This window comes from Schistocerca cancellata, chromosome 2, assembly GCF_023864275.1.
Source record: "Schistocerca cancellata isolate TAMUIC-IGC-003103 chromosome 2, iqSchCanc2.1, whole genome shotgun sequence".
NCBI classification, from domain to species: Eukaryota; Metazoa; Arthropoda; class Insecta; order Orthoptera; family Acrididae; genus Schistocerca; species Schistocerca cancellata.
This window is the reverse complement of record NC_064627.1, coordinates 885,821,498-885,847,720: the sequence shown is the minus strand read 5'-3', so window position 1 is coordinate 885,847,720 and position 26,223 is coordinate 885,821,498. Positions and strand designations below refer to the sequence as shown.

Genomic DNA, 26,223 nt, shown 5'->3' with positions numbered 1-26,223 from the left:
GGACTTTCAGTTGGAATCTTTTTCCGTCTTTTCCGTCTTTCAAATGAATTTCTGCTACGTGACATACGCCTGAACTGATAATTTTTCTTTGTGGTTGATGGATGAGATGCGATGCTATTTTAAGTCATCGCTTGTGCGCAAAGCGTTTTTTAACACCAGTGTATCTAACCTTACATTTTAGTTTCTGTGACACAGCTCCATATTATAATACCATTACGAAGTTCAGTTTACTTTTCATGCCGGCCGGAGTGGCCGTGCGGTTCTAGGCGCTACAGTCTGGAACCGGGCGACCGCTACGGTCACAGATACGAATCCTGCCTCGGGCATGGATGTGTGTGATGTATTTAAGTTAGTTAGGTTTAATGAGTTCTAAGTTCTAGGCGACTGACGACCACAGAAGTTAAGTCGCATAGTGATCAGAGACAATTGAACCATTTTCTTTTTCATTACTGGAGATGTCCGTGCACTTGGTGATAGCAGTTTTGTTTCATACATTACTTAGTTGGCTTTAGGCAAGTGAACTCTGTCTCATTTGCTGAGAAAAATCGGCTGAGGTTATTCCAGAGCTACGTCGGTAAGGAAATGATGCGGTAGCCAAATTAGAACACGGAGATATTGACCAGAGCGTGAGGTGTATGACAGTGGAGGTAACATATCATGTTTGGAACTTCCACACAGTTACGCTAGTAGCTTTGGGTCGTTCGTAACCAAACACTGGAATAAATTACAGCTTATCTCATGTGGCACACAACGTGAAGCAAAAAGGACATATCATCAATGAGACAAAGTGGGGAACGTCATGAAAATGACGGCTGTGACAACAGACGACTGTCATTTTATAACGACCAACGAACATTTAACATTAATTTGAATCGTTCAGTTAGACAGTGAAAGAGGACGTACGTAAAGTTTCTGAAGCCAAATTTCATACGGTATTGCCTTCAATTCATTACATGTGGATCGCAACGTTTATCACAATCTTTTCAGCATCACAATATTCCCAATAAAGGTCGTCGAACACACGCACGGAACTATATCCGTATATCTCTGTCGTCGGTTGCCTCTGGGTCCAGGGGTCCCGGGTTCGATTCCCGACCGGGTTGGGGACTTTCTCTGCCCGGCCACTGGTTTTCCGTGTTGTCCCGATGATTTCATCATCATCATTCGTGAAGGTGCCTAAAACTGGACTGTGTAAAGATTGGGATATTGTACGGGCGCTGATGACTGCGCAGTTGAGCGCCCCAGAAACAAAACATCATCATCATCATCTGACGTCGGTCTGTTGTAGAACTGTGGAACATGTATTATTCTAGTGTATTATAAAATTTCTGGTGACCAAAAAATCCCCTCTCCAGGTATGGACATGAGTTCCGAAAACAACGATCCTGTGAAACCTAGTTCGCTCTGTACGTCCACGAGGCCCAGAAAACAGCAGATCCCGGCGTGTGGGCAGATACTGTGTTCCTTAACACCCGGAAGAAGTTCGCTGCGGTTTCGTAATGTGGCAATGGAACAAAATACGAGCATACTAAATGCCAGATCAACTGTGTGTTGTATCTAAGATTTCTAGCAAACGGAACACAGCTTGTTATCCTGAACGAAGATAAGTCTTCAGACGTAAAAGATCCCCAAGTAGTCCGTCAACAAAGGAAGTGGCTAACTAAACATTCGTTCGATTAGTACTTTAACATTACTCATTAGTATTGGATCCGTACCACTGTAGGACTGATAGAGGAAACAAAAAAAAATCCAAAGAAAAGCAACGCGTTTCGTCACATTTTAATTTGTTGTTGTTGTTGTTCTTGTCTTCATTCCTGAGAGTGGTTTGATGCAGCGCTCCATGCTGCTCTTTCCTGGGCAAGCTTCTTCATCTCCCAGTACTTACTGCAACCTACATACTTCTGAATCTGCTTAGTGTATTCATCTCTTGGTCTCCCTCTACGGTTTATACCCTCCACGCTAATCTCCAATGCTAAATTTGTGATCCCATGATGCCTCAGAACATGTCCTACCAAGCGGTCCCTTCTTCTTGTCAAGTTGTGCCACAAACTCCTCTTCTCCCCAATTCTATCCAATACCTCATCATTAGTTATGTGATCTAACCATCTAATCTTCAGCATTCCTCTGTAGCACCACATTTCGAAAGCTTCTATTCTTTTCTTGTCCAAACTAGTTATCGTCCATGTTTCACTTCCATCCATGGCTACACTCAATACAAACACTTTCAGAAACGACTTCCTGACACTTAGATCTATACTCGATGTTAACAAATTTCTCTTCATGGGAAACGCTTCCCTTGCCATTGCCAGTCTACATTTCATATCCTCTCTACTTCGACTATCATCAGTTATTTTGCTCCCCAAATATCAAAATTCCTTTACTACTTAAAGTGTTTTATTTCCTAATTCCCTCAGCTTCACCCGACTTAATTCGACTACATTCCATTATCCTCGTTTTGCTTTTGTTGATGTTCATCTTATATCCTCCTCTCAAGACCCTGTCCATTCCGTTCAACTGCTCTTCCAAGTCCATTGCTGTCTCTGACAGAATTACAACGTCATAGGCGAACCTCAACGTTTTTATTTCTTCTCCATGGACTTTAATACCTACTCCGAATTTTTCTTGTGTGTCCTTTACTGCTTGCTCAATATACAGATTGAATAACATCGCAGACAGGCTACAACCCTGTCTCACTCCCTTCCCAACCGCTGCTTCCCTTTCATGCCCCTCGACTCTTATAACTGCCATGTGGTTTCTGTACAAATTGTAAATAGATTTTCGCTCCCTGTATTTCACCCCTGCCACCTTTAGAATTTGAAAGAGAACATTCCAGTCAACATTGTCAAAAGCTTTCTCTAAGTCTACAAATTCTAGAAATGTACGTTTGCCTTTCCTTAATCTGTTTTATAAGATAAGTCGTAGGGTCAGTATTGCCTCGCGTGTTCCAACATTTCTACGGAATCCAAACTGATCTTTACTGAGGTCGGCTTCTACCCGTTTTTCCATTCGTCTGTAAAGAATTCGCGTTAGTATTTTGCAGCTGTGACTTATTAAACTGATAGTTCGGTAATTTTCACATCTGTCAACCGCTGCTTTCTTTGGGAATGGAATTATTATATTCTTCTTGAAGTCTGACGGTATTTCGCCTGTCTCATACATCTTGCTCACCAGATGGTAGAGTTGTGTCAGGACTGGCTCTCCCAAGGCCTTCAGTAGTTCTAATGGAATGTTGTCTACTCCCGGCACCTTGTTTCGACTCAGGTCTTTCAGTGTTCAGTCAAACTCCTCATGCAGTATCATATCTCCCATTTCATTTCATCTACATCCTCTTCCATTTCTATAATATTGTCCTCAAGTACATCGTCCTTGCATGGACCCTCTATATACTCTATATACTCTTTAGTAAGTATAAAAGCGACACGGGGATGCTCAACTCCAGTGGCAGACGGAGAACGCAGCAAGAAAGGCGTTCTGCAACACCGTGTGATCTGCTGTTAGGCCGCGCGGTCTGAGGCTGCATGTCACGGTACGCGCGGCTTCCCCCGTCGGAGGCTCAAGTCCTTCCTCGGGCATGGGTGTGTAGGTTGCCCTTAGAGTAAGTTGAAGTTAGATTAAGTAGTTTGTAAGCCTAGGGGCCTATGACCTCAGCAGTTTGCCCCCGCAAGACCTTACATCAAATTTTCAAATTTTTCTCTCGTTAAAATTCCGAGAGTGTCCCTTCCGGCAACCGACAATCTATATTGATTCCTTGTAAGCATACCCCACGAAAAGAGCCTGGAGATAAAAGAGAGATTTGAGACCACATGGAGGCTACCATCAGCCGTTCTTCCGGCAAACCATTCGCGACAAAAAAAGGAAAGGGGAGGAGTATAGGTGGTAAAGAAAGTACCCTCCTCCATACGACTAAGGTGTAAAGATGTAGATATATGTGTAAATTACAAATTATAACAATCAACGTCATCCATACGAGTTATTCAAGTGTTCATTAACATAATCGGTAATTAGTGGCCAAGATCGTTAACCGCTAATATTGTGATTTCGAGGAGTGTTGCAATACTGGCACAAGGAAACCTACAGACAGTGACGTCTTACTGAAAGAGATGTACAATAGGTTTAAAGTGACACTGTTCTTACATTTAATAGCACCAGGATTTGAATACATTTCACATAATTGTATATACAAGAACAGGTATTCCTCATTACATAATTCTTCCCTTACATTTGTTCTTATTACAGCGTGCATGGCCTGGTAATCATTTATAAGGATTTAATATTGTTTGATAGAAAATAATTCATGGTTACAGATGTGGAGAATGAGAGAGTACGTGCCGATTATCAAAGCAACATTTTTCGAAATACAAAGTCATAATACTTTCTCTCATGTGTCAAACTTACGTCAGCAACACGTGACTGATCCCGTGGAATTTGTTTGTGTCATCAGTTAACACTAAAGTAAGTACGTTAACTTTTAAATTTTATGGCAGGCCATGGTTGCATACGTGATACCAATGGTAAAAGGGTATGTCACAAGAGGCTATGTGAGAAACTATCCGTTGATCATAGGACACACTTACTCTCATAGTACCATCGCAATCTTATTGTAGTATACACAGAACTATACAGTAAAGATCTCTAACGAATCTTGAGATACCGACGTGCTGGAAGGAAGACTTGGGGAAGGTGGTACTTGTAGAAATGCCCTTCAATGTACTGCATTCAGAGTTAGTGGAGAGAGAATTCCCCAAAAGTTTCATGTTTTAAAGCAAGAGGAATTATGAAAGTTAATAACTCTCTTCAGGAGGATGCATATGATCCGTATGTTTTTTCTAAATGTGCGTAGTAAGGAACTGCCGAGTTAGGTGCAACGATGGTGGCAGGAATATGTATCTTACTTTGTGAGTAAAGATTCGAAGGTGAAATCTGTAGAATTATGCTGCTGTAATTAAATAAATGTGAGCAGAGAGATGCTTCCGATGTTTACAAGTAAGATTTTCTAGTTCACGCATTTTCTAGGGGGCTCCTAGCCAAAGACTGGACTAAAACACAAGTACCGTAACTGGAGAATTTAGTTTAATGACAGTCACTTAATAATAGATTTGCGTAATGCAACAGTAACTATAAGACTGTATCGCATGTTATTATGTGAGGCCAGTTCCTTATAAATATTTAGTGATGTCTTGTTTAGACTGTTGCATGATGTATGTATTTTAGCCTTGTGCGAAACTGTCAAATGATACATATGGATTATTGATATGCCATGTCGATTAGAAAATTTACAAGAATCTATTAGTGAGAGTCTGGAGTGATTTAGTTTATCGTCTTACGAAAGATGACATTCATAAGCTATTACGAAGTGATATGTTACCCACTGGCCATCAGCTTTGAAGTACGTAAACAGCGATGAAAATGAATTTATAGTTTTGCAATTTAATACAGCATTGCATAATGTCTATAGGTTTCTTTCTCTTAGTACGATGTTGGCCGTAACGTTATGAATGGAGAAAACACTATAAAGTTTTGCAATGAACATATGAACAACGATAACTATTTATTAATTTAATTATATTAAATCAATGTAAATCCTCTCCTGTCAACGCTATTTTCTTTTGTAACAAAATGCAGATTTTACATTGAGGAACTATGACCGTGATTTCTTGTGCAGGCTCTCACCTGAAAAGTCAGGGAAGGTTAGAAGGACAGACAGAAACTTTATCATTCGTAATGTTTATCATTCTTAATATTTTCAAAAATACTTTATTTTTAACGTTCTCAAAGTTTCAGATATTTTTCTTACAATTCAACTGAATGAAACAATTGTTTCAGCTGTACTGTGTACAACTTCGTTCTCCACGTAGTTATAAGTTCTATGGGTACATAAATATTTATGTTAATAACTTTCTGCACACGCCAGTAGCACACTTATTGAGCCGTTGAGCCATATATTCGGAATTCTGACGTATGAACAAGACGTATGAACACACACGTTTCCATCACTCACTTCGTCACACATATTCATTTTTTTTAGAAAGGCTTTCCCGTCTTCCATCAGTCCAGCACAAACTTAAAAAATGGCAGACCCGTACGGATACTGAAATCTGGTAAGGAAACACGCAGACATGAACACGCAACATTAGATTATGAAACCGTGGTTAAATGAAACTCAAATGAAGTTCGTTTCCTGACACGTATTATAAAATGTTACACCAGTGAATATCGTACTTGTTCATTGCCTTGTGATGTGGCAACTGATGGTTCAGACACAAACAGAGGGTAACCAATGGATATCGTGATAAGCATAAATATTCATAAATACGATACATGATTTGGAGTCACGTTAAGTGATGCTCACATGAGCAGACCACATGTGAGTATAACAGATGGCACGGAGCTTATGGGAAATCATTTTATAGAGGCGTAAGTCCGAACTGTATATGTTGGTTTTCTTCTCGAGATCTGAGCAAAGCGATGTGTTATCGAGGAGCGTCTGCAGATTAGCAAACAAGGCTGAAAGCACAAATGCATAAAGATTTATTGTGACTGAGAAGGGACGTAGATATTCGTATTGTTCTTGCGAGTTACTGACTTCTTAACGGATAGATGACGTTTCTTTCACGCAATGTTTTAATCAACAATAATATGACGTTATTTTACGAGAATGGACAGACATAACCAAAGGACAGAAGGTACTTTGGATTTTTAGGGACTTTTGGTAAATAGACTTTGGCAGACACCAATATAGGTTTCGATAAATAGTGAATATTTCTGTCACGCATTTGCAGCTCATTGTGACTATAAAGAGGGGAAAAATATCCGATCATATTACACGTGTACCCTCTTGGTGCTGCAGACGTTAATGAAAGGAATTCGTAAACATTACTGCAGAGTTAAGGAGTGTCCCTGTGTGGAGGATTATGCGACGGACGACGTAGCTCAAGTGCCTTTACGATGGCTTCAGTCCACCACGACCCGGCCTAAAAGGGTTCAACCGTATTGCCCACTGTCCCCGTTAATATTTCGCGGAGCAGTGCCTCGTGTGGCCATCCTGCAGCGTATAGGCTGGTTCACACATCCGTCGTCATGTAGTCCTGCTGTCACACACGCAGCTCCTCCATTTTGTTGGCGGCACTCGCGGCTGCCGCCGCCGCTGCCGCCCCCGCGGCGGCGGCAGCTGCCCCCTTCTTCTTGGTGAGCGTCCCGGAACCGCCCCCGGCTAGCAGTGGGATAGCGTGCGGCGGCAGCAGGGGTTGGGACTCGGGCTGCGCCGTCGCAGACAGGGCGGGGATGGCCGCCGGCTTTGGCGTCTTCGGTGGGGGCGGAGGCCTCGGCACTGAGACTCCTCCAGGTGTTCCGCCGCCTCCGCTCCCTGGTACACCGCCCCCGCCGCTCCCGCCGTTACCCGTAGCGGAAGGCAAGTCGGCGAACTCGGGAGGAGGCATCTGGTGGTGGTGTGCGTGGTGGTGGTGCGGGCCGTGGGGGTCCCCCTTGCCGCTGTCCGCCACCAGCAGGTCGCCGCAGATGCTGTTGGGCATCTGGCCGTTCTCGGACCGCTTCTTACCGACGACGGCCGCCGCCCCGCCTCCGACACCGCCCCCGCCGCCTCCGGGGCCTCCTCCGCCGCTGCCGCCCTGCAGCCGCGTCTTGTCGCGCTGGTAGTAGACGCCCGCGAAGATGAGCACGTTGAGGATGAGCAGCGAGCAGCCGATGGCGATGGTGACGCTGAGTGCCGTGGAGTATGCCGCGAAGCCGTCCTCCGGCTGCTGTGGCGGCGCGGCGGCGGAGGCTGAAATGGCGGACGCAGAGTCCTCATTCGCGGCGGCAGGAGGCTGGCTCGGCGCCGTCGCGTTATCGCCGCCGGACGTCGCGGGTGGCGTGGGCGTCGCGGCTGCGCCTCCACCGACGGCGGAGTCGGGGGCGGCAGGCGCGAGGGGGCGGCTCGTGACGAGTGGCGGCAGCGGGGGCGGTGCGCCGTCGTCGTCGGGCAGCCGGTGGTGGGAGGCGGGCACGTCGTCGCCGCCGGGACGGTGCAGGTCGGGCACCAGGTTCAGCCAGAAGGAGAGCCGGTGTGCGCGGTAGTGCGTCTTCACCTTTGGCTTCGTGTCTGCGTGAACAACATGTAAACGAATCAACGAACGAAGGTCCCCTACAACCCTGAAAAACCTGGATGTACGTTAGAAACCAACAAATTTTTAATGACACATGGAAAAAGCGCACACATCCTTACTTCAGTATTCATTTAAATCGTAAAAATCTGAAAGGCATGTATCTGTAAATGTTGACATAAATGTGACAGTTAATTTGATATTACGTTTAAAGACACTCTAATTTTGATAAGGGAAAGTAAGGCACTTGATGTAACCTCATTGGTTGTATTATAGATCTAAAATTCTACAGATAACGTTGGCACTGACCTTCGTACACGTAACGATTGCATAGCAAAGGGGGACGTTCAGTAAATGAATAACAGGTCACCGACATATTTCCAAGCAACGGTTTAGCAGGCCTTTGTCTTTCTGTATTATAACAGAATCAAGATTTAAGGAAAATAGAGATAGGTTTATAGGATTTGTCGGCATAGAAAATATTTCGACGATGTAAGTTGGGACAAGATGTTCGAAATTCTCGTCGAAAAAGCGATGAAGGAAATAAAACACATATGCAACATACGATTGCAGACACTGGCTGTTATGTAATACAAATTGTTGATGATGTATAGCAATAACTAGCCACATATCGGTTTATGGATACTGTTTTGATAAAGTACTGTTATCAATTTCGAACTGATATTACTCATCAACAGGCAGCTTTCATGTTTCCGCCGAAATTCATGTTACGTTGGATTGCAGATGACTTGCCGTAGGATAACCTATGATTCACAGTTACAAACGTGGAATAATGATGGTTGCGCTAAAGTCTTAGAATAAAATTTCCATGATGTTTCCGACAGTGTCATTTGTTTTTACTGTTTCCGTTTTTTCCTTAACGATTCGCATCATGTTGTTCGGTTTTTTACATACATGCTTTTTTCGTTTTATACACATTCGTTTGGCCACAAAACTATTTGCTAATGCGCATCAAATATTATGATAGACTTGAAACACATCAAAACGAATACAGTGTGGTTACACAGTACATGAGCGTCAACGATGTTGTGTCAGGCTGATTCTTTACATAAATGCGGCATTTCGGGATAGGGTGTCATTAGACTGAAAACGCATTTTACGTTAAGTAAAATGTGTTAAATACGGAGGAGTAAAAATACGAGGAATATTAATATGAGTCGCTGGAGAAAAATGATAAACAGAGATGTTTGAAGCGGACACTTGGTAAGTGCACTGCAAAACAAGTCTTTAGCGCAGCCGTCATTATTACGCTTTCTTAATTGTGAATTTTTGTTTATACTAGGCAAATCACCTGCAAACGAACGATCATGTATTTTGGGAAACACAGAAAGCCGTCTGGTGACGAGTATTATCAAATCGATAACAGGTTTCAAAATGTTTTTCGATACATCAACTAAAAACCAGCTGCAGCTGGTTAATGCAATACACCACCAACAATTTGTAATAAAGGACAGGTTCATGATTCAGATTAAAATTCAGGGTGACAAAATATCAATGCTAATACGTGATGATGAAATTTCTGTCCTTAGAGAATGTGAAGAATTACGTAACCTGTTGAATGCAATGAACAGCATAATGAGTACAGAATGTGGACTGAGAGGAAGCTGAATAAGGACTGAGGTAATGAGGATTAGGAGAAATCTGTTTAGCGATAAACTTATTATCAGAACTAAAGAACACAAATTAGACGACGGAATTCTGGTACCTTGGAAGCTAAACTGCTCCCGGCGGACGAAGCAAGGAGGATATAAGAATTAGACTATCAGAAGCAAAGGGGAGTATTCCTCCCAAATAGTAGTCACCTAGTGTCAAGCGTAAGCCGTATTTTGATCAAGTTATTTCCGAGAATGGACGTTTGGAACACAGCATCGTATGGAATCGAATCATGGACTTCGGTAGAACCGGAAAACAAAATAATAGCGTTTAAGGTATAGTGCTATACAAGGATACTGAAAAACAGATGGGCTTCTCAGATAAGGCATGAAGGAGGTCCTCCATAGAACCAGCGAAAAGACGAACATATGCCGAAAAACAACAGGAATTAGGGACATGATGATATAACATGAATACACCAGCGAATAATTCAAGACAAATGTTACATGTGCTACTCTGAGATGAAGATGTCGCACACAGGAGAGAAATTGGAGACGTGATACAACAAACCTGACAATTTGTCTTTCGTTTGAAAAAGAAAGTGAAATAATCCTTTTCTCCAATGGCCTTGTCATCGACCCCCCATGAACCATGGACCTTGCCGTTGGTGGGGAGGCTTGCGTGCCTCAGCGATACAGATGGCCGTACCGTAGGTGCAACCACAACGGAGGGGTATCTGTTGAGAGGCCAGACAAACATGTGGTTCCTGAAGAGGGGCAGCAGCCTTTTCAGTAGTTGCAGGGGCAACAGTCTGGATGATTGACTGATCTGGCCTTGTAACATTAACCAAAACGGCCTTGCTGTGCTGGTACTGCGAACGGCTGAAAGCAAGGGGAAACTACAGCCGTAATTTTTCCCGAGGACATGCAGCTCTACTGTATGATTAAATGATGATGGCGTCCTCTTGGGTAAAATATTCCGGAGGTAAAATAGTCCCCCATTCGGATCTCCGGGCGGGGACTACTCAGGAGGACGTCGTTATCAGGAGAAAGAAAACTGGCGTTCTACGGATCGGAGCGTGGAATGTCAGATCCCTTAATCGGGCAGGTAGGTTAGAGAATTTAAAAAGGGAAATGGATAGGTTAAAGTTAGATATAGTGGGAATTAGTGAAGTTCGGTGGCAGGAGGAACAAGACTTTTGGTCAGGTGATTACAGGGTTATAAATACAAAATCAAATAGGGGTAATGCAGGAGTAGGTTTAATAATGAATAAAAAAATAGGAGTGCGGGTTAGCTACTACAAACAGCATAGTGAACGCATTATTGTGGCCAAGATAGACACAAAGCCCATGCCTACTACAGTAGTACAAGTTTATATGCCAACTACCTCTGCAGATGATGAAGAAATAGATGAAGTGTATGACGAGATAAAAGAAATTATTCAGGTAGTGAAGGGAGACGAAAATTTAATAGTCATGGGTGACTGGAATTCGTCAGTAGGAAAAGGGAGAGAAGGAAACATAGTAGGTGAATATGGATTGGGGGGAAGGAATGAAAGAGGAAGCCGCCTTGTAGAATTTTGCACAAAGCATAACTTAATCATAGCCAACACTTGGTTCAAGAATCATAAAAGAAGGTTGTATACCTGGAAGAATCCTGGAGATATTAAAGGTATCAGATAGATTATATAATGGTAAGACAGAGATTTAGGAACCAGGTTTTAAATTGTAAGACATTTCCTGGGGCAGATGTGGATTCTGACCACAATCTATTGGTTATGAACTGCAGATTGAAACTGAAGAAACTGCAACAAGGTGGGAATTTAAGGAGATGGGACCTGGATAAACTGAACGAACCAGAGGTTGTAGAGAGTTTCAGGGAGAGCATAGGGGAACAATTGACAGGAATGGGGGAAAGAAATACAGTAGAAGAAGAATGGGTAGCTCTGATGGATGAAGTAGTGAAGGCAGCAGAGGATCAAGTAGGTAAAAAGACGAGGGCTAATAGAAATCCTTGGGGAACAGAAGAAATATTGAATTTAATTGATGAAAGGAGAAAATATAAAAATGCAGTAAAAGAAGCAGGCAAAAAGCAATACAAACGTCTCAAACATGATATCGACAGGAAGTGCAAAATGGCTAAGCAGGGATGGCTAGAGGACAAATGTAAGGATGTAGAGGCTTGTCTCACTAGGGGTAAGATAGATACTGCCTACAGAAACATTAAAGAGACCTTTGGAGAGAAGAGAACCACTTGTATGAATATCAAGGCCTCAGATGGCAACCCAGTTCTAAGCAAAGAAGGGAAGGCAGAAAGGTGGAAGGAGTATATAGAGGGTTTATACAAGGGCGATGTACTTGACAATATTATGGAAATGGAAGAGGATGTAGATGAAGACGAAATGGGAGATAAGATACTGCGTGAAGAGTTTGACAGAGCACTGAAAGACCTGAGTCGAAACAAGGCACCGGGAGTAGACAACATTCCATTAGAACTACTGATGGCCTCGGGAGAGCCAGTCATGACAAAACTCTACCATCTGGTGAACACGATGTATGAGACAGGTGAAATACCCTCAGACTTCAAGAAGAATATAATAATTCCAATCCCAAAGAAAGCAGGTGTTGACAGATGTGAAAATTACCGAACTATCAGTTTAATAAGTCACAGCTGCAAAATACTAACGCAAATTCTTTACAGACGAATGGAAAAACTGGTAGAAGCCGACCTCGGGGAAGATCAGTTTGGATTCCGTAGAAATGTTGGAACACGTGAGGCAATACTGACCTTACGACTTATCTTAGAAGAAAGATTAAGAAAAGGCAAACCTACGTATCTAGCATTTGTAGACTTGGAGAAAGCTTTTGACAATGTTAACTGGAATACTCTCTTTCAAATTCTGAAAGTGGCAGGGGTAAAATACAGGGAGCGAAAGGCTATTTACAGTTTGTACAGAAACCAGATGGCAGTTATAAGAGTCGAGGGGCATGAAAGGGAAGCAGTGGTTGGGAAAGGAGTAAGACAGGGTTGTAGCCTCTCCCCGATGTTATTCAATCTGTATACTGAGCAAGCAGTAAAGGAAACAAAAGAAAAATTCGGAGTAGGTATTAAAATTCATGGAGAAGAAGTAAAAATTTTGAGGTTCGCCGATGACATTGTAATTCTGTCAGAGACAGCAAAGGACTTGGAAGAGCATTTGAACGGAATGGACAGTGTCTTGAAAGGAGGATATAAGATGAACATCAACAAAAGCAAAACGAGGATAATGGAATGTAGTCAAATTAAGTCGGGTGATGCTGAGGGAATTAGATTAGGAAATGAGACACTTAAAGTAGTAAAGGAGTTTTGCTATTTAGGGAGTAAAGTAACCGATGATGGTCGAAGTAGAGAGGATATTAAATGTAGACTGGCAATGGCAAGGAAAGCGTTTCTCAAGAAGAGGAATTTTTTAACATCGAGTATAGATTTAAGTGTCAGGAAGTCGTTTCTGAAAGTGTTTGTATGGAGTGTAGCCGTGTATGGAAGTGAAACATGGACGATAACTAGTTTGGACAAGAAGAGAATAGAAGCTTTCGAAACGTGGTGCTACAGAAGAATGCTGAAGATAAGGTGGGTATATCACGTAACTAATGAGGAGGTATTGAATAGGATTGGGGAGAATGGAAGTTTGTGGCACAACTTGACTAGAAGAAGGGATCGGTTGGTAGGACCTGTTTTGAGACATCAAGGGATCACAAATTTAGCATTGGAGGGCAGTGTGGAGGGTAAAAATCTTAGAGGGAGACCAAGAGATGAATACACTAAGCAGATTCAGAAGGATGTAGGTTGCAGTAGATACTGGGAGATGAAGAACCTTGCACAGGATAGAGTAGCATGGAGAGCTGCATCAAACCAGTCTCAGGACTGAAGACCACAACAACAACAACTTGTCATCGACTGGGAGTTACATCCTAATTTTACTTCCCTCTCGTTTCCTAAAACAGGTACAATGTTTGTGCGTTTCTATTTTTCTTCCACAAACAGAAGAGCTTAGGATTATAGAAATAAGGGTGTCCTGAGACCATGACATCTCTCTCAAAATCCTTACATCTCGGACGGTAACATACGCAGCGTCGGTGGAGCCTCAGTAATGTCTCCACGTGCCGTGAACTAACAATCCGGAAAAAGAATAAAAACGTATATTTTAGACAACAAAATCCGTGGTGCACAATGGCGTACAGAACTGTAGTGCACGAGTATCTGTGTTGTGGAACCTGGCCGAGTCTAAATTTAGGTACTACTTTGTAGATTTTTGTTTTCTAATGCACACATAAAAAAATGCTTTGCATTAAATCACTTCCGAGTGTTTCAGAGCATGTACAGAAAATTGGAATAGAGATCAACATAAACAAAATTTTCTCCCTTTTTATTGCTTATGAAAACCACACATGCATATTGCACCACCATGCAGAGAGACCTTCAGAGGTGGTGGTCCAGATTGCTTTACACACCGGTACCTCTAATACCTAGTAGCACGTCCACTCGCATTGATGCATGCCTGTATTCGTCTGGCATACTATCCACAAGTTCATCAAGACATTGTCGGCCCAAGTTGTCTCACTCCTCAACGGCGATTCGGCGTAGATCCCTTAGTCGTTGGTGGCTCACGTCTTCCATGAACATCCCTTTTAAAGAATATGCTGCCGATATGGTTGCACTATCGGTCGGAGGATGGCATTCACGTATCGCACAGTCATTACGGCGCCTTCCAAGACCACCTGAAGCGTACGTCAACCCCACATAATGACACCTCAAAACAGAAGGGATCCTCCACCTTACTGCACTCGCTAAACAGCGTGTCTAAGGTGTTCAGCCTGACCGGGTTGCCTCCAAACACGTCTCCGATGATTGGCTGGTTGATGGCACATACGACACTCATTCGGTGAAGAGGACGTGATGCCAATCCTGAGCGGTCCATTCGGCATGTTGTTGGGCCCATCTGTTCTGCGGTGCATGGTGTCGTGGTTGCAAAGTTGGACCTTGCCATGGACGTCGGAAGTGAAGTTGCGCATCATGTAGCCTGTTGCGCATAGTTTGAGTCTTAACACGACGTCATTTGGCTACACGAAAAGCATTATTCAGCATGGTGGTGATGTTGTCAGGGTTCCTCCGAGCCATTGTCCGTTACGGAGCGGTCTTCCACCGCAGTAGTAGACCATGAGTTATCTCTCTCTACCTCCTCCATGCCCGAACAACATCGCTTTGGTTGTCTCAGAGACGCCTGAACGCCTCGACTGTTGAAAGCCGTGCCCAGCACAACGTAGCAATGCGGACGCGACCGAACAGCGGTATTGACCGTCTAGGCATGGATGAACTACATACAAAATGAGCCGTGTAGCTCCTTCTTCTGTGGAATGACTGGAACTGATCGACTGTCGGAGCCGCTCCGTCTAATACGCGCTGCTCATGTTTACATCTCTGGGCGGGTTTAGTCACATCTCTGAAGAAAGAGACTGTGTCTGTGATATAATATCCACAGTCAACGTCTGTCTTCAGGAGTTTTGGAAACGGGGGTGATGCAAAACTTTTTTTGTGTGTGTAATATGCCTCGACTCATTTAGAAACTTTACTTTATTAAGAGGTTGACATATTACACGTATGCTAAGTGTCTTGAAACTTAAGGGTCCTGATGATATACGTATCTTTAGGACAACATTATCTCAGACGACTGACGGTGGAGAAAGAAAACTGTCATTAACTTGATGCTACAACAATATATCCAATTGTATGATGCAATTCAGCGAAGCTATTAATGGAAGTCGCGAGACTAGAATTGGAGATCCGCTCTTCCCAGAAACGGACCCAGTGTCTCCACTGCTGCAGGACCTCAGCTAGAATATTTTCTGAATCTATTTTTCTTGTCATAGTAGGTAGAACTTAAATTACATCAAACGTTATGTCTTGTCAAATGGTCGGATTTATTGGTGAGCTACTTCTACTGCTCATATAGCAGTGTGCAGTTGAGACTATAAGCATTTAAGTAGTGTTATTTTTGTTACTAAGTCGGCTGATACATTGAACTTCTCTCGATTAGGCTGAAGAGATGTAACTACTGTAAATATGCTATTGTATGTGATCCATCTTGAGCAAACTAAAATCTTTTTTTTTTTTTTCTTTTGCCCACACATGCTTCGCTGAAATTACAGTATTTCTGTGTTTCGTTTTGTTTTCTTTTTAATTTTCGTTCTACTAAACAGCGGGGAAAGTTCTTTACTACATGTAGATACAAAAATTGGAGTTTCTCAATAAATATTCACAAATTTGAAAACAGACTCGATTTTTATACATGGCTAGTTACCGCTTACTGTGGTTTTCCTATGTTTTGCATTCTTCTGTGTTTCTTTCACAGTTAGGCATTTGCAACAATGTAAAACTTATTTTAGAAAAGTTATTTAGATCCAGAGACTGCGAATGGCAAATTTATTTTTAACATTACTTAATTATGTGTGGAAGCCCGAAACAATTTTGACAGTGTAAAATGGTGTAAGGTGTTCGAAATTCTCGGAAATGTACGTATAAGCAGTAGGGAAATACGAGTAATAAACAATACTTACAAAAACCAAATGGAGCAATAAAAATGGGAAACCGAGAAATAAGTACTCATATTAAAAAGGGCGTTAAACACAGATGTATTATCTCAATCCCACTATTCAATCTATATATCGAAGAAGCAATGAAGAAGAAGAAAAGTAAGTTCAGCACAGAGATTGGTATTTAGGGTGGATTTATACCACTGATGACATTCACTGATGATGGTTGCTATTCTCTGTGAAGGTAAAGAATAAATACGGAACCTGTTGAATGGCACTGACTATCTTATGGGCACATAATTCGGACTCAGAGTAAACTGAAGAAAGGCCAGTAACAAGTATTAACGGAACTGAAATTAGCGATAAATTTAACATCAAAATAGAGGACCACAAAGAAAACGAAATGAAAGAATTTTTATAACTTGGAAACAAAATAGGGCATGAGGAACAAGGTCTGAACGACATAAAATGGAGACTGGAACAGGGGAACAAGTAAAGAGGATATTCCTGGCCAAAGCTATTCTAGCAGTACCAAATATCGGTTTTCATGACAGGAATAAACTTTTGAGGATACACGTTTGGAGCATAGAATGGTGTGGAAGTGAACCACTGACGAATGGGAAATTGGAGAGTAGGAGAATCAAGGCGTTAGTGATTGTCTGCTATAGAAGGAGGCTGCATATCTTGAGCCAGTGGAGAAAAGAGTAAAGGGGTTTTCCACATTATCGACGAAGGGAAGAACATGTGGGAAACTGACAAGGCAGAGAGACAGAATTACAGCATATCTGTTTTGACATCAGGGAACCATAGAACTAGAGGGAACAGTTGGGGATTAAAAACTGTAGGGGAAGAAGACTGACGACTGTGTAATATGCGATTCTAAAATGTTAAGTAGTAAAATATATTTACGGAATCTTGACTTTACAATACTTCAGATGTAAAAAGTGGATCAGGCGTAGGAATATGTACCTGAGAAAGATACTAAAGAATCCGCAACATATCTTGTTCTCAGGAATAACCAAGCAGACGAATTGCACTCTGAGATGATAGAGATATTAGTATATCACACAGTTTAATTTGCTGAGTAACCTAAAAGTGAATTCATTCATGTTTCTTCAGGAGAATATTTCTTCACATGTTTAGTACTTGGGCAGGTTTTCGTTTCTCGTTAATAGTAAATGACCAGGAACGGCACTGCCTTCGTTAACTTCACAAAATGATCTGCAACGATTAAAATGTTTAGTCTTCTCGTTGATGAAAAAATAAGTAGAGAGAAGTGACGAATGGGTTACTGTATATGAAAATAGAAGTACCAGTTGAAGTGAGGTACCCGTTAGTGCTATTGTGGCAGCGACAGTAACCAACAATGCCAGTAGCGGCTTATTATTTCTGAGTGCTGTAATGTAGGAATGGACAAGTACCGAGGTTGAGGTACTTCTTGTGGACTGCCTCGTACGCCGTCCACTCGATGTTCTTGAAGCGGTTCCTCTCCTGGCGGGCCCCGTGCACCAGGTCCGGCTCCTGCGGTTCGTTCGGATTCCTGAAGCAGAACAACCATTCTAGTGAAACACCACTCTTGTTGAACTAGTACAGAATTATTAAAATACTAATCAAGCGAGAAAAAGAAAAAAAAATTCGCCCTTTGTTAAATAAATAATTTCATCTCAGAGCCATGGAGATTCTTCTACTTTACAGTTGAAAATGTAGTGGTACATGTTGGTTTGACTTGCTTTATAATGAAGAAGGCAATACACAAATGTTGGGACAGTAACGCAAAACAGCAAAGTCAGTTAAAATTTGATGACACTTGAAAAATTATGAAAAGGGAAAACATTATCTGGCTTATTTACTGCTTTCTCCTACTTAGTGAAGCAAGAATTCGTGCTTCACTCCACTTCATCAGTTTACTCACCAAATAGTGTTGATATCTCGACAGATACTGACACTGTGTAACACCAAGTTAGATCTAGTAGAGAAACTGTTCAAAATTTCCACTTTGAGTAACGAACGCAACTCGTCGTAAATGTAGGTAAATGTAACATGGTACCAATAAGAAAGGGTGAAAAGGAACAACAGTACAGATTACAAGAATACTGGCGTCAATCGTGAGCACGCCAAGTCATATAAGTATTAGGTGTAAGAAGCGGCATTAAATGGGACGGTCACATAAGATCAGTATTAGAGAAGGCAAAAGGGAATTTAGAAATGATAATACATTTGTAAACGAATTCGCATACGAGACGCAAATATGACCAATTCTAGACTTCTCTTACTGTGTTTAGATTTCTTACAAAGAGGGCATTCGGAGATGCACTGCTAGGTTCGTTAAGTAGTCGGTTTAGTCGATACGGAAATGTAAGAGATACGTTCAGGAAATGTAAATGGGAATATTTGGAGGGAAGGCGATACACTTATTGTGAAAATCTATTGGTTGATTTTAAAAAAATATCATTCAAAGACTGTGAGAGTAAAATAAGAGAAAACAGGCGAGTACAGAGGCATATAATAAGGTACTTTCCTGTCGTTCAGTATGCTGAAGACATAAGCAAGGAAATCGATACTACTAGTACGAAACAAATCCAAACACAAACACAAGGTGTGAGCATTTAGTTCGCAGGAAAGCACGTTCAGAAAAACTATCAAAATGAAATGTCACATGAAGCCTAGAACTATGAAAATGAAATATTATACGACGTCAAGATCTGGAATTTGATAGAAACACGGCATTATTAATTTCGTTTAGAACTAAGGTAAGATTCTCTGGAACTACACGACAGAAGTCAGGAAGCTCACGAAGACATTTTAAATGCAGCCATCTTAGTCAATGAAAGAGGATCGTGGAAATTGAAGAATAAGCGCTAGGTTCCTGAGGAGAAAAATGAAAGACATAAAATGGAAAACAAGATGAATATTTTTATCAAAGTTTAACTTCTTACATGAAATGATCTCGCTGGTCACTTGTTTCATTTACGTATTTTTCAGTGTTGGAATAAATTAATACAGACACGTTCACGAAGAGAATTCATACTTAGGTGAAAGTCCCCGGATTTAATTATCATCACGTTAAAAAGTACTTGAGGTGTTAGGAACTATCCAGATACCTAGTCAAAACCAAAGTTGTAGCTCTACTCACAACTCAGAAAGTATTTGAGGGAAACCAATAAATTCAGACACGGCTCTGCCTTAAATATTGATTCACTATACTACACTAATAGCGCATGATGGGAGCTATATCAGTGGACTTTCTTCCAGTAGCTCCTGTGAAGGACTCCTCAGAATCATTGAATACCTTTTGTACTGACAGGCATAAATATGGAAACACCGAGAGAAATATGTGCTTGAACATAGATGCAGATACTAGCCAAGCCTGCAGGGTGCGCTGTTGCATCTACTACATCTACATCTACATCCATACTCCGCAAGCCACCTGACGGCGTGTGGCGGAGGGTACCTTGACTACCTCTGTCGGTTCTCCCCTCTATTCCAGTCTCGTACTGTTCGTGGCAAGACGGATTGTCGGTATGCCTCTGTGTGGGCTCTAATCTCTCTGATTTTATCCTCATGGTCTCTTCGCGAGATATACGTAGGAGGGAACCATATACTGCTTGACTCCTCGGTGAAGGTATGTTCTCAAAACTTCAATAAAAGCCCGTACCGAGCTACTGAGCGTCTCTCGTGCAGAGTCGTTCACTAGAGTTTATCTATCATCTCCGTAACGTTTTCGCGATTACTAAATGATCCGAGCTAAGTGAAATCAAAGGGATAAATGTTGGTACTCGATGTTGAGTGACCCCATAAACAAGGTAGCCGAAGTATTTGGGGTTTCAAGAGGCACCGCATAGAAGGAAACCGGAGAAACATCAACCGCTAGGCCACAACGCGGTAGAAAGTGTGTGTTTAGTGATAGTGAGAGGCGTTCACTAAAGAGGATTCTGACGTAACAGAAGAGGACGAAAACTGCTAAAGTAACTGTAGAAATGAATGTCGTAATCGCGGACGCTGCTAGCACCAAAACAACACCAAAGTAACTCCATAAACAGGGAACTGTAGGGCGAGCTGTAATTCCAAAATCACTTGTCAGTATCGCAATGCTCATAAAAGGAAAACATGGTGTCGAAGCCATAAAACCTAAACTATGGATCAACGGAAGGGAGTAATTTGATCGGATTAGTCTTGTTTCACAATGTTCCCAACTTCAGGCCGAATTAACGTTCAAAAGTGAAATAAGGCGGGGATTCGGTGATGGCAGTCTTGGTTACTCTGCAAGACCACGTAAGTGCCAGAGATAATGTCACCATTTTGGCTGGTCAGGGCCCACCGGTAGTACAGTGTTTGTCCCATGATGAAGATGACGCTGTGTTCGCAGATATTAGGGCCCCTGTTTGCCCTGCTCGCTATATGCTACACAGATTTTATGAGTTCTAGAATGAATTGTTACATCTCCTCGGCCAACACAGTCACCACATTTCAATATTATTGACCCTTTGCGATCTAGAAAGAAGGGTGCATGATCGCTATCCAGCTCAGTCGTCGTTATATGAACTTGACAATATTATGCGGGAAGAATGGTATACGATTCCCTTGAAAACCATGCAGGACCTGAATTCATCCATTCCCATACGGCTAGAAGCTGTTTTGAATGTCGACGTGTTCCTGCATCGTAAATCCATATATTTTTCACCCCTGTCTAGCAGTGCACACTTGAATTCCTGCAATATTCTCATTTAATCTGACCTCACTGGCGTTCCATTAAATCGAGTTCTCATCTACGTCTACATCTACATCCATACTCCGCAAGCCACATGACGGTGTGTGGTGCAGGGTTACCTTGAGTACCTCTATCGGTTCTCCCTTCTATTCTAGTCTCGTATTGTTCGTGGAAAGAAGGATTGTCAGTATTCCTCTGTGTGGGCTCTAATCTGTCTGATTTTATCCTCATGGTCTCTTCGCGAGATATAAGTAGGAGGGAGCAATATACTGCTTGACTCTTCGGTGAAGGTATGTTCTCTAAACTTCAAAAAAAAAGCCCGTACCGAGCTACTGAGCGTCTCTCCTGCAGAGTCTTCCACTGGAGTTTATCTATCAACTCCGTAACGCTTTCGCGATTACTAAATGATCCTGTAACGAAGCGCGCTGCTCTCCGTTGGATCTTCTCTATCTCTTCTATCAACCCTATCTGGTACGGATCCCACACTGGTGAGCAGTATTCAAGCAGTGGGTGAACAAGTGTACTGTAACCTACTTCCTTTGTTTTCGGATTGCATTTCCTTAGAATTCTTCCAATGAATCTCAGTGTGGCATCTGCTTTACCGTCGATCAACTTTATATGGTCATTCCATTTTAAATCACTCCTAATGCGTACTCCCAGATAATTTATGGAATTACCTGCTTCCAGTTGCTGACCTGCTAATTGTAGCTAAATGATAAGAGATCTTTCTTTCTATGTATTCGCAGCACATTACACTTGTCTACATTGAGATTCAATTGCACCATGCGTCAATTCGCTGCAGACCTTCCTGCATTTCAGTACAATTTTCCATTGTTACAACCTCTCGATGTACCACAGCATCATCCGCAAAAAGCCTCAGTAAACTTCCGATGTTATCAACAAGGTCATTTATGTATATTGTGAATAGCAACGGTCCTACCACACTCCGCTGCGGCACACCTGAAATCACTCTTACTTCGGAAGACTTCTCTCCATTGAGAATGGCATGCTGCGTTCTTTTCTACATCTACATCTACATTTATACTCCGCAAGCCATCCAACGGTGTGTAGCGGAGGGTACTTTACGTGCCACTGTCATTACCTCCCATTTCTGTTCCAGCCGCGTATGGTTCGCGGGAAGCATGACTGCCGGAAAGCCTCCGTGCGCGCTCGAATATCTCTAATTTTACATTCGTGATCTCCTCGGGAGGTATAAGTAGGGGGAAGCAATATATTCGATACCTCATCCAGAAACGCACCCTCTCGAAACCTGGACAGCAAGCTACACCGCGATGCAGGGAGCCTCTCTTGCAGAGTCTGCCACTTGAGTTGGCTAAACATCTTCGTAACGCTTTCACGCTTACCAAATAACCCTGTGACGAGACGCGCCGCTCTTCTTTGGATCTTCTCTATCTCCTCCGTCTACCCGATCCGGTACGGATCCCACACTGATGAGCAATACTCAATTATAGGTCGAAGTGTTTTGTAAGCCACCTCCTTTGTTGATGGACTACAATTTCTAAGGATCCTCCCAATGAATCTCAACCTGGTACCCGCCTTACAAACAATTAATTTTATATGATCAATCCACTTCAAATCGTTCCGCACGCATACTCCCAGATATTTTACAGGAGTGACGGCTACAAGTGTTTGTTCCACTATCATATAATCGTACAATAAAGGATCCTTCTTTCTATGTATTCGCAATACATTACATTTGTCAATGTTAAGGGTCAGTGGCCACTCCCTGCACCAAGTGCCTATCCAGTGCAGATTTCCTGCATTTCGCTACTATTTTCTAATGCTGCAACTTCTCTGTACACTACAGCATCATCCGAGAAAAGCGGCACGGAACTTCCGACACTATCTACTAGGTCATTTATATATATTGTGAAAAGTAATGATTCCGTAACACTCCCCTGTGTCACGCAAGAGGTATCTCCATTGAAAACAACATGCTGTGTTCTGTTTGCTAAATACTCTTCAATCCAGCCAAAAAAAAATGGTTCAAAAAGCTCTGAGCACTATGGGACTTAACTTCTGAGGTCATCAGTCCCCTAGAACTTAGAACTACTTAAACCTAACTAACCTAAAGACATCACACACATCCATGCCCGAGGCACGATTCGAACCTGCGAACGAAGCGGTCGCGCGGTTACAGACTGTAGCGCCTAGAACCAGTCAGCCACTCAGGCTGGCCATTCCAGCCACACAGCTGGTCTGATATTCCGTACGCTCTTATTTTGTTTATCAGGCGACAGTGCGGTACTGTATCGAACGCCTTCCGGAAGTCAAGGAAAACAGCATCTACCTGTGAACCGGTATTTAATATTTTATGGGTTTCACGAACAAACAAAGCGAGTTGGGTCTCACACGATCGCTGTTTTCGGAATCCATGTTGATTCCTACAGAGTAGATTCTGGGTTTCCAGAAACGACATGATACGCGGGCAAGAAACATGTTCTAAAATTCTACAACACATCGACGTCAGAGATATAGGCCTATAGTTTTGCGCTTCTGCTCGACGACCCTTCTTGAAGACTGGGACTACCTGTGCTCTTTTCCAATCATTTGGAACCTTCCGTTCCTCTAGAGACTTGCGGTACACGGCTGTTATGAGGGGGGAAAGTTCTTTCGTGTACTCTGTGTAGAATCGAATTGGTATCCCGTCAAGTCCAGTGGACTTTCCTCTGTTGAGTGATTCCAGTTGCTTTTCTATTCCTTGGACACTTATTTCGATGTCAGCCATTTTTTCGTTTGTGCGAGGATTTAGAGAAGGAATTGCAGTGGGGTCTTCCCTTGTGAAACAGCTTTGGAAAAAGGTGTTTAGTATTTCAGCTTTTCGCGTGTCATCCTCTGTTTCAATTCCATCATCATCCCGGGGTGTCTGGATATGCTGTTTCGAGCCACTTACTGATTCAACGTAAGACCAGAACTTCCTAGGATTTTCTGTGAAGTCGGTACATAGAATTTTACTTTCGAATTCACTGAACGCTTCACGCATTGCCCTCCTTACGCTAACTTTGACATCGTTTAGCTTCTGTTTGTCTCAGAGGTTTTGGCTGCGTTTAAACTTGCAGTGAAGCTTTCTTTGCTTTCGCAGTAGTTTCCTAACTTTGTTGTTGAACCACGGTGGGTTTTTCCCGTCCCTCACAGTTTTACTCGGCACGTACCTGTCTAAACCGCTTTTTACGGTTGCCTTGAACTTTTTCCTTAAACACTCAACATTGTCAGTGTCGGAACATAAATTTTCATGTTGATCTCTTAGATAGTCTGAAATTTCCCTTCTATTACTCTTTCTAAACAGATAAACCTTCCTCTCTTTTTTTATATTCCTATTTACTTTCATATTCAGGGATGCTGCAACGGCCTTATGATCACTGATTCCCTGTTCTGCGCTTACAGAGTCGAAAAGCTGGGGTCTGTTTGTTATCAGTAGGTCCAAGATGTTATCTCCACGAGTCGATTCTCGGTTTAATTGCTCGTGGTAATTTTCGGATAGTGCACTCATTATAATGTCACTCGATGCTCTGTCACTACTACCCGTCCTAAACATCTGTTGTCTAGGAACTCTTCAATCCAATCACAGAATTTGTCTGATAGTCCATATTCTCTTACTTTGTTCTTTAAACGACTGTCGGGAACTGTATCGAACGCCTTGCGGAAGTAAAGAAATACGGCATCTACCTGGGAAACCGTGTCTATGGCTCTCTGAGTCTCGTGGACGAATAGCGCGAGCTGGATTCACACGATCGCTTTTTCGCAACCCATGCTGGTTCCTACAGAGTAGATTTCTAGTCTCCAGAAAAGTCATTATACTCGAACATAATACGTGTTCCAAAATTCTACAACAGATCGACGTTAGAGATATAGGTCTACAGTTCTGCACATATGTTCGACGACCCTCCTTGAAAACGGGGATGACCTGTGCCCTTTTCCAATCCTTTGGAACGCTACGCTCTTCTAGAGACCTACGTTACACCGCTGCAAGAAGGGGGCAAGTTCCTTCGCGTACTCTGTGTAAAATCGAACTGGTTTCCCATCAGGTACAGCGCCCTTTCCTATTCTGAGTGATTTTAATTGTTTCTCTATCCCTCTGTCGTCTATTTCGATATCTACCATTTTGTCATCTGTGCGACAATCTAGAGTAGAAACTACAGTGCAGTCTTCCTCTGTGAAGCAGCTTTAGAAAAAAGACATTTAGTCTTTCGACCTTTCATCTATCATCCTCTGTTTCAGTACCATTTTGGTCACAGAGTGTCTGGATATTTTGTTTTGATCCACCTACCGCTTTGACATAAGATCAAAATTTCTTAGGATTTTCTGCCAAGTCAGTACATATAACTTTACTTTCGAATTCATTGTACGCCTCTCGCATAGCCCTCCTCACACTACATTTCGCTTCACGTAATTTTTTTTTTTTTTTGTCTGCAAGGCTTTGGCTATATTTATGTTTGCTGTGAAGTTCCCTTTGCTTCCGCAGCAGTTTTCTAACTCGGTTGCTGTACCACAGTGGCTCTTTTCCATCTCTTACGATCTTGCTTGGCATATACTCATTTAATGCATATTGTACGATGGTTTTGAACTTTGTTCACTGACCCTCAACACTATCTGTACTTGAGACAAAACTTCTGTGTTGAGCCGTCAAGTACTCTGAAATCTGTTTTTGTCAGTTTTGCTAAACAGAAAAATCTGCCTACATTTTTTAATATTTATTTTTACTGCTGAAATCATCGATGCAGTACCGCTTTATGATCGCTGATTCCCTGTTCTGCGTTAACTCTCTTGTACGCTGCATAGGTTTTTCGTAAGTGGTTGCCGTTTCTCCTATAATGGCTTTTCCCAGAGCTCTCACAGCGTACCGAAAACTTCGCATGCCCATTTTACAAAAGATATCATGTTGTCGGTGACGTTTCATGTCGTCTCACAACGTTACGCCTACCCATCAATAAGACGCTATTACCTTTAAGAAAACCTAGAGGAAATTTCCTCTTACTTATGAGCACTGGCACGTATTTATCAAAATTAAATTAAAGATGCCGTAAGTTTCACCATACATATGCGTTACCGTTACTCCGATCACGCCTCTATGGCACTTCCTAAAATTATTATTACTGATTAATACTATCTATCGACGCTTCCGTACTAGCTTCCATCTCTCCACAGTTCTTCGTGGAGGACAAATATTTGCGGAGATATATGTAGTACCTCCCTTAACAAATTATAGTCTGCC

General features: G+C 42.3%; 1 protein-coding gene across 1 annotated transcript in view; it reads right to left on the bottom strand.

The window, feature by feature from the left end:
- Positions 1 to 5,770: 5,770 nt before the first annotated feature.
- LOC126159561 (neuroligin-2-like) overlaps positions 5,771 to 26,223 on the bottom strand; it is a 136,247-nt gene continuing 115,794 nt past the window's right edge. Inside the window, exons 5-6 of the mRNA XM_049916559.1 lie at positions 17,704 to 17,822; positions 5,771 to 8,098 (exon numbers count right to left, since the gene is read on the bottom strand). Of these exons, the coding sequence (XP_049772516.1) occupies positions 7,092 to 8,098; positions 17,704 to 17,822 (1,126 nt within the window). The 3' untranslated portion in view covers positions 5,771 to 7,091. The remainder of the gene's footprint in view (positions 8,099 to 17,703; positions 17,823 to 26,223) is intronic.